At 32.6% G+C, this 13,290-nt stretch overlaps 1 protein-coding gene and 1 pseudogene across 1 annotated transcript; both read left to right on the forward strand.

Moving 5' to 3' along the window:
• Window positions 1-1,023: 1,023 nt before the first annotated feature.
• On the forward strand, window positions 1,024-1,170 carry LOC149492854 (5.8S ribosomal RNA; annotated as a pseudogene).
• A 970-nt stretch (window positions 1,171-2,140) lies between these two features.
• On the forward strand, window positions 2,141-7,582 carry LOC105634392 (transglutaminase family protein). The gene is made up of 9 exons (XM_012217243.3): window positions 2,141-2,988; window positions 3,186-3,345; window positions 3,538-3,615; window positions 3,830-4,193; window positions 4,318-4,430; window positions 4,561-4,725; window positions 4,847-4,986; window positions 7,088-7,180; window positions 7,262-7,582. The coding sequence occupies exons 1-9, from the start codon at window positions 2,897-2,899 to the stop codon at window positions 7,419-7,421; spliced, it is 1,365 nt and encodes a 454-aa protein (XP_012072633.1). The 5' UTR covers window positions 2,141-2,896; the 3' UTR covers window positions 7,422-7,582.
• The last annotated feature ends 5,708 nt before the right edge of the window (window positions 7,583-13,290 follow it).

Genomic DNA, 13,290 nt, shown 5'->3' on the forward strand with positions numbered 1-13,290 from the left:
TTTGATCATTATTGATATTCAATAAATTTCCTAGAGAGTTTAGTTCTCTAATTCTTCGTCAGATCATATGTCACTGATCAAAACTCCCGACGAAGTATAATCGTTATTATATTCATGTGACCATTCTGTATCATACTAATTTTAAAAATTTAAGAAAATGGATAATTTTTATAATAAAACTTCAGATTTTTTAGAATGCATTTGAAAATTCAAACTATTTTTATATAATTTAGTTTAATTATATTCAAGTTCATTGAATTCATAGTTAAATTTTCATTTTTCTCTTTTCATAAACACAAAATTTTAAATTTATAAATTCATTTTATAAAATTTTATGAAATTCATTCTTACTATCAAAGTTTCAAACTAAAAATCACAGTTCCATCTATTATATTTTATTTATAAATTCTAATTTTTTTATAAATATTTGAATTTTGGTAGCTAATTGCCACTAAAAATATGAAAAATTTAATATGTAACCTTTATTTAAAATATTATGAGGACTAAATAAGTATAAATATATTATTATTTAAAAGAAAACAAAAAGATATTTATATAATGCCAATAGATTAATTATCCCAATAAAGTTAATTAAGTAGCTGTCACCGCCACTGTGAAGTTGTTCGCTATTTTGTACTCTTCTTCAATAAAAAAAAGTGCACCTTTCTTTTTCTTTTCCTTTTTTTTTTTCCTGCTCAAACAGTAAATCAATTTAAACCAACTCAAAATCATAATTTGTTATTTTGTTTGAAAAATATAAAAATAAAAATTATCAATTTAAATTTTTTTAAAAATAACTGCTTAAATGAAAATCAGCGAATTAATGCACTTACACATTAGTTAGATCTACTGTTTTTAAGATTGATTAAGTGAAGTGAAGTTATATTTTTTTTCTTTGCGGGCTCTGCCTGTTGCTCTGATGATTTATGATAATTCGACGGATCGTACGAGAAGAGCACGCGCCCGTCGGCCCCGGAAATGGGCAGCCGCAGGGATGCGTCGTCCTCTATCTATAACCAAAACGACTCTCGGCAAAGGATATCTCGGCTCTCGCATCGACGAAGAACGCAGCAAAATGCGATACTTGGTGTGAATTGCAGAATCCATATTCAATAATAACAATAACTAAATAATAATTTATTAGTAAAAAATAAAACTGATTTAATGGAACTGATTTATTTTCATTTGAATTAAAATTAGTCAAATTATTTAGTTCGGGATTTGAATTTAAATCTCTTGTCAGATCAAACACGTATTTACCATTGGATTATGTTTTAGCGTGCGAGCAAAATATTTTTATTAAAATTATAAATACATAAATCTATTCCTAAAAAAAAATTCCACATTTTTTTTTATTTCCGACAATATTTTTGTTGCTTTCTTTTTTGGACAGTCCTTGAAAAAAAAAAAGTTAAAGCAATTCACATTTTTTATTTTTTTTTATGTTGGATAAGATACTTATTTTTATTTTATGCATAAATTTCTTGGAAAATATTAAAAAAAAAAAAGAAAAGAGAATTTTTTTTCCAAGACACCAATTAACAAACCAAGAAAAAACCTAATTAACTATAGTTTGACTAGAATAGTTTACATCCCTCATATCTGGAAAAAAATAATTTAAAGTTCTACAGGGATAGGCTCTAATCAATATTTATATCAAAGCATCAAATGACTCTAGTCGGATTTGAATTTTAATACCCCTCTTTAAATATTAAAAAAATAAATCTATTAATTAAAATTAAAGGCTGGTTCAACAATAAAATTTGATTTTCTATTTTACATATTTAAATATGGTAATTACATCATGATAAAAATATATTTTTTTATTTTTTATTTTCAATATTAATAGTACACTGATGCTAGTAGTTGAAAAAAAAATTAAATTTTTTGCACATTTTTTTCTCTCTAGGAAATAATACATTAAAAAAAAGAAAGGTCAAGCTAGCCACAGTTGAAAAAAATCTCAATTTTAACAAATACAAATAAAACAAATATGGTATGGAAATAAATAAATAAATAAATATTAATAACTCTCACTAAGAATAACCTAGCTTGATTCCAAATTCCAAATTCCAAATTCCAAATTCCAAATTCCGAAATCTAATAAATTTTGATACCAAACCTAACCTTCTTCTCTGCCTCTCTTCATAGCCAGTGCAATTATAAACTGGCAATGACCAACATACCATTTTAGAAGGAGAGAGAGGATATAAGTAGATTTTATTTTCCTTTTTGTATTTTTAAATAATTAGGGATATAAATAGTTTATCAGTATGCTCTCAGAGTGGCCACCCAACTTTCTTTTTTTCTGTCATTATCTTCTTCTTGCTTTCTTCTGCTTCTGTAGAAAGAAAAACAAGAGAGAAGATCAAATCTATGATCTTTTAGGTAGGCTACCAAGAACCCATCAATAACAACAACTAGAAGAAGAAGATTATAGATTGTTTTGGTAGTATCAGTTAATGCACTATTACCAATTATTCACCCATAAGACTAGTTGTTGCAGTAGGATTATGGATTTTGGGAACAAATCTTGTGTCTTCCTGATTAACAATTACTTGTTTTCTCTTGCTTCTCGTATTTCTTATTCTTTTTCTTCATTTGGGTTTTCTGATTGTTGCTTTCAAGTAAAATCATCATCATCATCTTCCTTCCACGCTTTGTCTTTTGGAAGTGAATTTCCAGAGCCCAGCTCCATGAAATCTAGTTTCAACTTCTTCGCCTCCAAATTTGCTACTGCTTTTTTGATTTTTCTTTAATTTCTCTCTTTCTCTCTCTACAGTTGTATGATTTATTCTAGTATAGACAGCCAAGCCCGTATCACATTGTTTTCTTTGAAGCAATTCATCGCGCTCTCTCTTTCTCTCTCTAATAGATGAACTAATAAACACCAAAGATGACCCTTTTGTTCTGTAATCCGTTAATGGCTTCTACTGCTGCTTCAACTGTCAGCAGGTCAGCGATTCCTACTGATCTTCGACTCATCAGGTAATCTCTTATCAATCTTTTTCTCTTAACTAATATTTCGTTTAATTTTTATTGTGGGTATATATAGCTGGGTTAGTGAGTGTTATTATTGAATTTTAATGTATATATGAGTTCATAGAGGGATGCAAGAAAGGATTTTTGTGGTAGTGAAAACCCAAATATCCGTGTATTGTTTACAAGATGATGATGATCATCAGGTATGATCATGATCAACGTTGGATGTGGATGAGAAGGACAAGGACCCTTTTCCCATGGACTAGGAATGGGACTGCTATTGTTTCAGTTTCAGCTTCAGCTTCCTCTCTCTCTACCAATCAGATCACCAGGGATGACTCCCGCCTCAATATTTATCAGGAGGTTTATATTTGTATTACCAATGATTGCCTTTTTTTTTTCCCCCTTTGTTTCTTTCAACTAAACTTCTTATCTATTTTCCCCCCAATACCCACTTTCTACCTCTGAATTTTAATTTTTGTTCATTTAGTTTTTTTTTTTTTCTTTTTATTATCTATTTTCAACTCGTTCTCAACCTCATCAAACATTTACCAGGTTGTCAAGTCTGCAAGGGAAAAGTTCACTGAGGAAATCTCCTTTCAATCGAAGGACAAAGACATCTCTCTTGCAAAGGTATATGAATGTCCTGTCTTTCTTGTTACAGCATGATTTTTGGTCAACTTTCTTGTTTCTGTTTCTGTTTTTTGTTTTTCTTTTAATCTTCTTTTGGAATAGGTGTCCTCAAAAGGCATCTTGAATGCCACTTGTTATGTATTCATATTCATGATCACAAGTGCAAGTTTGTTGGAATATAGGTTTATTCTACCATTTTTGTCCCTTGGTGCAGGCTTTGCTGTATATTGCAGCAGAGGATGAGGCATTTCTTGCTTTTAATAGAGAGATGGATGCACGCTCGCTTATAAATGAAAGGAGAACTGCATCAGTCCCAGTGGACGAACAGGAGTGGGATTGTGTGGAGCAAATGCCTTTGGCTGGAAAGAACATAACTAGGTGGCTGAGTGAGTTGGATGCCATTGCCAAAGAAGTTGAAGCAGAGCTAGTTTCAAGAGATATAGGCTGCCATTTCGTTGAAGTGTTGGATGCTGTAAATGTAGTTCTTTTTGAGTTAAGAGGCTTCAAAAGGTCACCTGTTGTTGTAGACTCTAAGTATTCATACTTGCACACCGTACTCAGTACTGGATGTGGCAGTGGTAAGTTTCATTATGTTTCTTTTTATACACGTATAGCTGTTTGCTTTATGCTTGTACTGTAATGTTGGTGTACTTCAATATATTTTTTTGCTGCCACCTGATGATATTGTTGTCTTTCTCACAGCAATTTTGCTTAGCATAATTTACATTGAAGTTTGTAGAAGACTCAGTTTGACCATTGTGGGATCTCGAGTTGGGGAGGATTTTTTGATATGGCCCCAAACCGGGAACCTAGAGGTGCTTAAGTTTTGCGTGCTCATTTTTGTTGAAATATTATGCATCACTGATTTCTTTCACAGTTCTGTTGCTGCCCTTTTGGAAAGCCCATGTCCTCTTGAAGAATTAGAAGTTCCTTTTCTTTCTGTAGGAGCTCTTCAAGGTGACTTCAGGGCACAGCTTGTTTGCAATTGTCAATGGAAGGTGCGTAGAAGATCCTAGATCAAAGGCATCAGATTTGACTAGCAACTCGCTTTTGGGGCTTGAGATAGCTACAAAGCGAGACATTATTGGGATTTCTTTAGCCAATTTGATTGTAAGTTCTAACCTTCGCAGATGTTTTTTGGTTACTTCTATCAATATTAGTTATTCAGGATTTTTTTGCTGTACTTTCTTGATTTCCTATCTAACAATGAATGAAAATTTAAAATTTGCAGAGGCTTCATTGGAAACGTGCTTCGAGATCAAATCACGGATTGATGCTGACGTCTCCACTTAGGCATGTTCATGTTGCTGATGAGAAACATAACATGATTCATAGTTCCACCGTTCCTTTGCTTCGGCCACGAGATCTTAGGTAAAGTTCTTATCTCTCTCTGTTGCACGAGCAAATATTTCTATTTCCCTCAACATTCTTGCAGGAATTAGGTCTTGCATTTGCAAGCTGCCGCTTATGATGATATGTGGTGAACTACGCTCTTACTCGAGCATATTATTGATATGAACTCATTTTATAACTCAACTAATTGAGATGGTTTTATGGATCCTTTTTATTCATTATGTTTTTTTATTTTTATTTAGGCATTCTGTAAGCTATGGGGATGCTAAATCATCCTTGCCCATCGTACTTTACTTCATTTTGCCAGTATATTGTTCACTTAATTCAACCCCTTCGCCCCCAAAGTTTGTTCTCACTCCTCAGGACATAGCGCTAGTTGACAAATTTATGGAGGGATTGGGGTGATTTGACATTTAGTTCAGTTGTGAGCTCCTAGTGATTTCCCTTGTCCTAACAAGTTTGCAGTTTATGCAAATCAGAATTGTATATTTACTGATTGTTGCTAGTCGTTGATGCCATACTAAAAAACACCCTGTACATAACTGTTGCTAGTCAAGTTTTCCCCTTCACTTTAATTAAATATGGAAAAGTCTATGAGCAGAGGCACTGTATCAGGCAATTTTCTTTCTAGAGAAGGAATTTTATTCTATGCATATTAAATAGTTTTTCGGTTGAAGCACCATGATTTTTTTTTGTTCCATTACCATTACTCTTTATTTGGAGAATTCGATGATTTCGTCTGCAAAAGATATAGATGACATCCTTAATCAATGTGATTATAAACCACGAACTGGTTTTTTATTATGGAGTTGTAGGCTTATGAGGCAAAGCTAGAATTTCTGTGTTTTTTTTATGTAATATGCATGGGTTTTGTCTGTATTTCATGTCTGAACATGTGCTTATGTTTGCTTTATTTGTTTTTATATGCATGTGTTTTCAATCTTATATCTGTTGTTTGATTTGCTTTCTTGTCTGAACATGTGCTTGTGCCTGCTTTTGTCTATTAATCAAGATTCATAGTGATGTACACATAGTTTGTTTACCAAGTCATAATGATGTGCTTTGGTTCTTTTGGATATTCTGGTGGTAAGGAGAGTACTAGAGATGCTTTCAGTAAGCAGACTTTTTGTTTTCTTTTATGGGGTGGGTTAGCAAGTTTCTTGATGGGTATATTGGACAGCTAGGATGCATGGAAAAGACAACCTTATCTCATTTCCAGGTTCTAAGATGTTTCCGACACAGAAAGTGTCTGAGATGGGCTGAAAACTTTTCAGGCCAGTTTCTGTAATTTCAGAAAATTTGGAACTGGAAATGGGTTTCTTTTAGAAAAGATCTCCTGTTCTTAAGTGAGTTCAAAACTGATTGTTCAAGTCAAGAAGCAAAGACAATTTTTAACCAAAAAACAGAAAAGAGAGAGGACCTGTTAAGCAATGACAAGCAGAGCGTGAAGCCTGGAATGACAGGAACTGTTGGAACCCATGAATCTCACCTATGGATTTCCATTTTTGTTTGCTGTAAATAGTGTAAAAATTCTAGTTATCCAGAAATATCTATAGAACATTACTTCATAGGAATGCTGAGCTCACAACTGCCAAATTTCGCCATCCAATCTGCTAGTTCTTCTTGCCTTTTGTTTAGTTACTTCAATTGTTTACAGGGTATTCTGTGATATAATGAAGTTAATAAGGCCTGGTTTGTTCCTTTGTCAGATGATATGTGTTGAAATCTCAATTCTGCTGTCGTCTCATGTTTGTTGGAAAAATTTTCCGGAATACTTAGTTGCACTAACTGTTTACTTTTTTCCATGGAGGCTATCTTTCGTTGTATGTGCTTCTCCAATGTCACTAGATATTTGGCAATAACATTTTTACATGTGTATGTATTGGTTAGGTTCGGGACATGTAAAACGTTACTTTTGTACACATTTTCTATTTTTGTGCTGCATAAGTTACAGTTTGTAGTTGAAGAGTTTGAATTTCTGCCAAAACTTTGTGCCAAGTTGGTATGGACAAGTTTAGTTTAGCAATTGTTTATTCAGCATTGTAATTCTCAGGCAATTATGATTTCGCATAGTAAGTTATTATATCGATACCATACTAACTTATAGTTCGCTTTACAGGCTGGCCATAATGGCTTCGGAAAGATTGCTGATCTTGCAGCCACATAATTGGGCTTTAAGAAGAGATCATGGCATGATGTTATACTATAACAGGTGAAGTTTGTAAGTGTTTTCCATGTTTCAAAATAGCCGAGTTCATTATTGTATTAACTGGAAGTATTTGGCAAATGTCAGGGAATACGGAAAGGCGGTGCAAGAGCTAAGTATCTGTATGGCCTTCGCTCCAGAAGAAGAGGCAGAAATCTTAGAACCCTTTGTTGAGAAATTGCACTTGTTGCGGCTCGAATCGTCATGGAAATCTATGGGACATGCTGGTCACCTTACAGTTCCTTGATCTTATTTGTAAATATTGTGCCCTGTCTCTCTCCTTTTTGTTCTTTCTCCATGTGGCTTTGCTTTGATAATCATGTATCGCTGCGAGAAATTTAGCATGTACTTGAATGCTCTGCTTCAAAAATATTCGAATTGAATGGTTTTGAGCATGCTTTTGAAAAATAGCGCACATATTTTTAGGCTCTCAAATGTGCTTGCATGGCAACAAGAGTACGATATAGAACTTGAAGTTGGGCGACGAAAAGAAATTTTTTCAAAGTTAGGGAGTTTTATGTAAATTTAAAGTTCAAAATATTTTAAAAAGTTTAAAATGGAGGAATTACTCTCAAATGCTTAAAAACAAATCGGGAAGCCTTAGGTCCGCCGTGACCGTCATGCACCCCAACATAAGTTGCACAAGTTATACCGCCACTGGCACTAGAAGCACCAGTAAAAATTATTTTTATCAAAAAAAAAAATCATTAAATTAAAACTGAATCTCAATAGTGTCTTTGATTCTCATCCTAAAATCGAAAGAATTAATCTAAAAATAATTATTTATTTTAATAGTGAAAATGTGAAAGAAAGATAAGCGCATTTATGATTTTTTTATTAGACACTAAAGGCAAAAGATGAGTTTTTTTTTTTTTTTTTTTTTTTTAGTTTATCGGTTCAAAAGACATAGACTTCAAAAAATATTTTTATAAAAGCATAGATGAAATAGTTGTATTTTGATATATAGGGAATGTAACAATATTTTTTTTTTATTAAAAAACTATTTAAAATAATTTAGAAATCATTTTTTAAAATAATTATCTATTAATTTTAAAATTATTCTTTGGCTAAATAAAAATTATATTATCTTAATAATTTTTAGAAACCTTTTATTTAATACATTTTTCAATTTTTTATTTTATTAATACTATTTTTTCCATCATCTTAACAAATTTTCAATTATTTTTTTATTTTATTAGATAATACTTTTGTAATTTTAAAAGATTACGTTACTTTTTAACTACGTTATTTTTTAAGTATCAATCTATTCACCAAAGTCATCCTCAAAGTTGAAATTTATCCATAATTAGACAAAAGCTTCATTATTTGTAGAAAAAGATTTACATGGAAAATATTTTTCTCAGAACTCTCTGGGATGCTTAGAAAAACCAGTTAACGAAAATATTTTACTATTCAAGTCTAAAACTAAGTCATTTTAAAAGAAAATGACTTTTTTTTTAAGAGAATATTTTTGGAACATTGATTTATAAATAAAAATCTATGTCAGTAATACATTGATTACCAATAGTCATCATTATTAATTATCTCTAATTATCATTAGCCCACGGTTTCCATATTTAACAATAAATTTTAAAAATGAAATTCTTTTAAAGTATTTTAGTCTTACAAACTAAAAATTGTAATGCTTTCTTAAATAATTTTTAATATTACAATCAAGCATCAGAAAATAATTTTTTTTAAAAATATTCTCCAATAAAAATACCTTGAAAAACTTTTTTCCAAGAATTATTATTATTATTTTTAAAGAGCCTAAATCTATTTTAACTCAACGCTAACATGTCATGACCCGAAACCATGGGCTAGACCGGTACTAAGGCCCAGGTAAGCTTAAGGCCCCCGAAACCCATAGTAAGCCTAAAAAAAAAAAAAAACAATTATATCAATGTAAATTCTAAGTATTAAGCCCATATTACCATGCGAAAATAAACCTCATATTTATATTATAACTCGGCCCCAAATTATAATATCTTAAACATTTACAGATCGCCCCGGCTTACAATACACCACATTTATAATATGGGCTCACAGAATTATTTCATCTATATTAATATACGACTAAAGGTATATAAATTCTACAACTGCGGGGTTCACTATTAGATAAATACAATTATATTCTTGTCCATATAGTTATATAGCAATTTAGTTACTGAAATTAGGAAAATTTCTTTCTAGCTCTGCGATAAAAAGGTACATAGCTTAGACCGAAATGAAGAGGAACCTACTACCTGAAAAGTTAAATAAGTCATGTGAGTTTTATAAGAAATACTAATCATTGCACGGCACACGCATTCACACAAAGGTGTAAATATATCATTCTAGTCATCCGACTAGTTATATGCTCACACAGACAGTCACACGAATGACATAACATCAGCACTCACAATTATTCACAATTTCACATAATCACATCACGTAAAAATTGGTTTGTGGCGTCACCGAAGCCCTCGATGAGCCGTCCTCCCACATAGCCCATCCTCTCATGACGTGTGCACCAGGGAGCCGATCTCCCATACATGGCCGACAGTATTGAAGACCACCCTCACAAACTCATGGTGACCCACTTCATCCCAACTCCACACATACAAGGCATAACATTATCACAACATAATTAATCAAGTATTGCAATTAAATGCAAGCATAGCAAACAATTAATTAACATGATGCAAATACACAATTAGACATTCATGGTTAATTATAATTAAATAAAGAAATAGTAATCAACAACATATTATTATGATAATTGATTCATCGAAAATAAATAAATAATTAAATAACTAAATAATAATAATAATAATAATAATAATAAAATAATTAGAAAACTTTATTTATTATGTATAAAGTTAAAGAATTAATCTAATAAACCAATTAATTTAATTATTGATTAAGATTAACCTAGGTTCTATCGAAATTTCAGCGGAACCTCCCCTAGAATTTGATCAAACCATAATTCAATAACAAATTTTCAAAGCCCATCCATCGGGCAATTCACATCAACTCATCCCGTCCGCCATAACCTTATTCATCAATCATTCGATTACTTAATTCACGTAGCCCATTCATCGGGTAGTCAATCCAAATAACCCATCCTCTTTAGGCTACATACGTCATCCATCACACACACACACATATGCATTTAGTAACTCGAAACCAACAAATCAATAAGTCATAATAGCCTTCGAGCATATTTCAACGATATTATTAAGTATTCTATACCTAATTACCAAATAACTATACATTTTTATAATAAAACTTGATTCGCCATGTCAAATATAGATACTCTCATTGGTAGTTTCTATATTATACTTACTCGTCTAAGCTTGAGATTTTAATTTCCCCTAACAATATTTTAATAAAATTCCTAGGTTAACCAACATAAACATTAGTTAAGAATTCTCATTTCAATATCAAATCTTCTAATTATAACTAATATTCATGAAATGTATTTAGCAATATTCAATTTAATTTACTTAAATACTCAATTAAATTAATTAATTAGTTAATTTGGAATTTATACAAAAAATTATGAATTGAGTCTTAGAGTATATCGATTGAAAAACGAACGATGGATCCACAGTCCACGCGAGGAGAGGAAGGTTCTGCCTTTTTGTGCCTCGCCGAAGTGTCGCCGGACTGCCACCGCTGCCGCGCACGGTGGCTGGAAAAGTTAAAACCACCCAGAATTTAGCCACGATCATACCATTCAACTCAAAATTCACTAAGAAGTCCATTTCCATCGTTGGTTTAGTGAGATCTGCCCTTTAGTTGGGGAAAATGGGCTTGACAGCCGCACCTCACCGCCGTTCATGGTGGTTCCTCAAAACTCAAGTGAAACCACAAATCAGTGGAGGGGAAATGTTGGCGTGGATGAGAGGAGTCGAATGAGACCACCCCCAGCACTTGAAGTCGATGTATGAAGAGATTTGGCCAGAAAACTCCATCGTATGGTGACGCGGCCATCCAATCGTGATCTCTCTCGATTCAAGCTCTTATCACGCGAACCAAGGCCACCGGAGTGATTGTCTCGTCGAGCCTTAAGCTTAGAGTCCTCACTTGCCAGAAACGATGGCCATTTGGCCCAAAAACGGGAAGGAGAGGGAGGAGGAGGCTGTCGCGTGCCATCGACGAAGAAGAAGAAGACAAGAAAAAGAAAAGAAAGGAAAAATCTAGAGCTTCTACACCTTTGGGTTCGATTCAAACTGGTTTGGTCTAATTGAATGATTTGGCTCGATTTGCTTGGTTTTCGGGTTTGGTTTGATTTATTTTAATTATTTTAGTTATGTTCTTGAACATTTTCCTCATTTTACTCAATAATAATAAAAACAATAATAATAATGATATTTGATTTTAGGATAATTAATTTATATAATAGTCACACATATATATATATTTATAATAGATTAGTAGCTGGAGTTCCATATTTTTTTTTCTCAAAAATTTTAAGTGTTCTCAAATCAAAAATTCCGATAATATATTTTTGGGCTTGGGTCCAACTCACAAAATTTGAGTTCGAATTGAGACTGTGCTATACTTGCAGCCCACATGGTCAAAATTTCTGATTTTTGATTTAATAAAAATTTAAAAGTTTTAAAAATAAAAATTCGGGGTGTTTCATAACATGAGTAATTATCATTACTACTTCAACTAATATAATGCTCGTTTGGATCATTTCTCTCTCACTTTTTTAAATACATAAATCTTTTTTTTTTAAAACTTGACAATTCATTAATAATGAATAGAAGTTGAGTACATCATAATATTCCTATAGAAATAAAAAATGACCAAAATTTCCCCCTGAACTTTCATTAAATTATCATTTGTGTCCCTTTAACTTTGCGGGGATCGTTTGTGCCCCTTAACTTTGCTTTTTTTTGTAGCTATTGTACCCCTAAGCAAAATGAAGAATTTGCGTGAAACACACTCGCGTTGACATGTAAACGGTTGTTGATTTGTCATCAATTTATCTGTCACATTGGATTCCGCATATACAAGAGCTAACAGGAAAGAGAAAAAGAAAAAAATTAAAAATTAAAAGAAAAGGCAATCAAAATCCCATAAACCAAAATCCCAAACTGAGAGTAAAATCTAAAATCTTAATGCCTTCATCTTCTTGATATCCCTTTCTCTCATATTGCTTGTTCAAGTCCCTGCATTGCATATTTGTAGCTTGTTTTTGGTTGTAGAAGGAGGCAACATTGCGTATTGCTTCCTGGTATAAGTAAGTTCATTCTTCCCCCTTTTTAATGATTTAGGGTTTCTGGTGATTAGCTTTTTACTGGGTATATTGGATTTTCTTAACGGTGTGTTTGATTTGCAATTTATAATGGTCATTATGTTGCATTTGTCGTTATAGGAAAAAGAATATCTGTGAACTGGTTTTTTTTTTTTTTTATATTTGGAGTAAAATACTGGGTTATTTGGAAAGTAGGTTCTGTAGCAAATTTTAGATCTTTAGATAGCAACTTTTGTAAGAAAATGCACATGAGAGCTTATTTTAATATTTCTTTCTCTAGGATCCCATAATGGCTGAGAAGAATACACTTGAGATGGAATCATGGTGGCATGTTTCAACTTGAGCCGCAAATGAGATCTATTAGGGGCCATATGACTGTGGAACCCAATGTGGACCTTGACCTACTTTCATTAGTGGAGTTGCAAACCACAACCAAGTCTTTTGGGTATAATAATGTGTTTAAGATATTTGCAAAGTCTTTAATAGAAGAAGAGACAGAGGTCTTTAGTTGTTTGTATAAGGATAGTGATGTGCTTCTTGAGTGTAGTGTCTTGAGCCATCGTCAAACACTCCATTTATATGTTGAGCATGATGTGGATGAGGCAGAGGAGATAGAGTTTGGTGGACTTCTTGAGGGAGTTATTGCAGATCCAGAAGGGGTAAATGTTGATGTGGGTGTTAATAAAGAAGCTAAGTCAAACAACATGGGTGTGGGCAATGATATTAAGGATAATGTGGAGGAGACAATAAATGCTTCAACTAGTGAAAATGTTAGATTAGATGGGACTGAGGATGAGGCAGGGCATGTAATAGAGGAAGAACATAAGTCAAAAAGTGAAGATAGTGATGAGAGTGAGTACCTAGA

The sequence above is a fragment of the Jatropha curcas genome, chromosome 11, assembly GCF_041381405.1.
Source record: "Jatropha curcas cultivar XTBG-Jc1 chromosome 11, XTBG_Jcur_1.0, whole genome shotgun sequence".
In the NCBI taxonomy this organism is placed as follows: Eukaryota; Viridiplantae; Streptophyta; class Magnoliopsida; order Malpighiales; family Euphorbiaceae; genus Jatropha; species Jatropha curcas.

Excerpts from the sequence above, each read along its gene's own strand:
- LOC105634392 (XM_012217243.3), top strand. The coding sequence starts at position 2,897 with ATGACCCTTTTGTTCTGTAATCCGTTAATGGCTTCTACTGCTGCTTCA. Across the intron at positions 3,616-3,829 it reads AAGACATCTCTCTTGCAAAG|GCTTTGCTGTATATTGCAGC; the intron begins GTATATGAATGT and ends CCCTTGGTGCAG. Across the intron at positions 4,194-4,317 it reads CAGTACTGGATGTGGCAGTG|CAATTTTGCTTAGCATAATT; the intron begins GTAAGTTTCATT and ends TCTTTCTCACAG.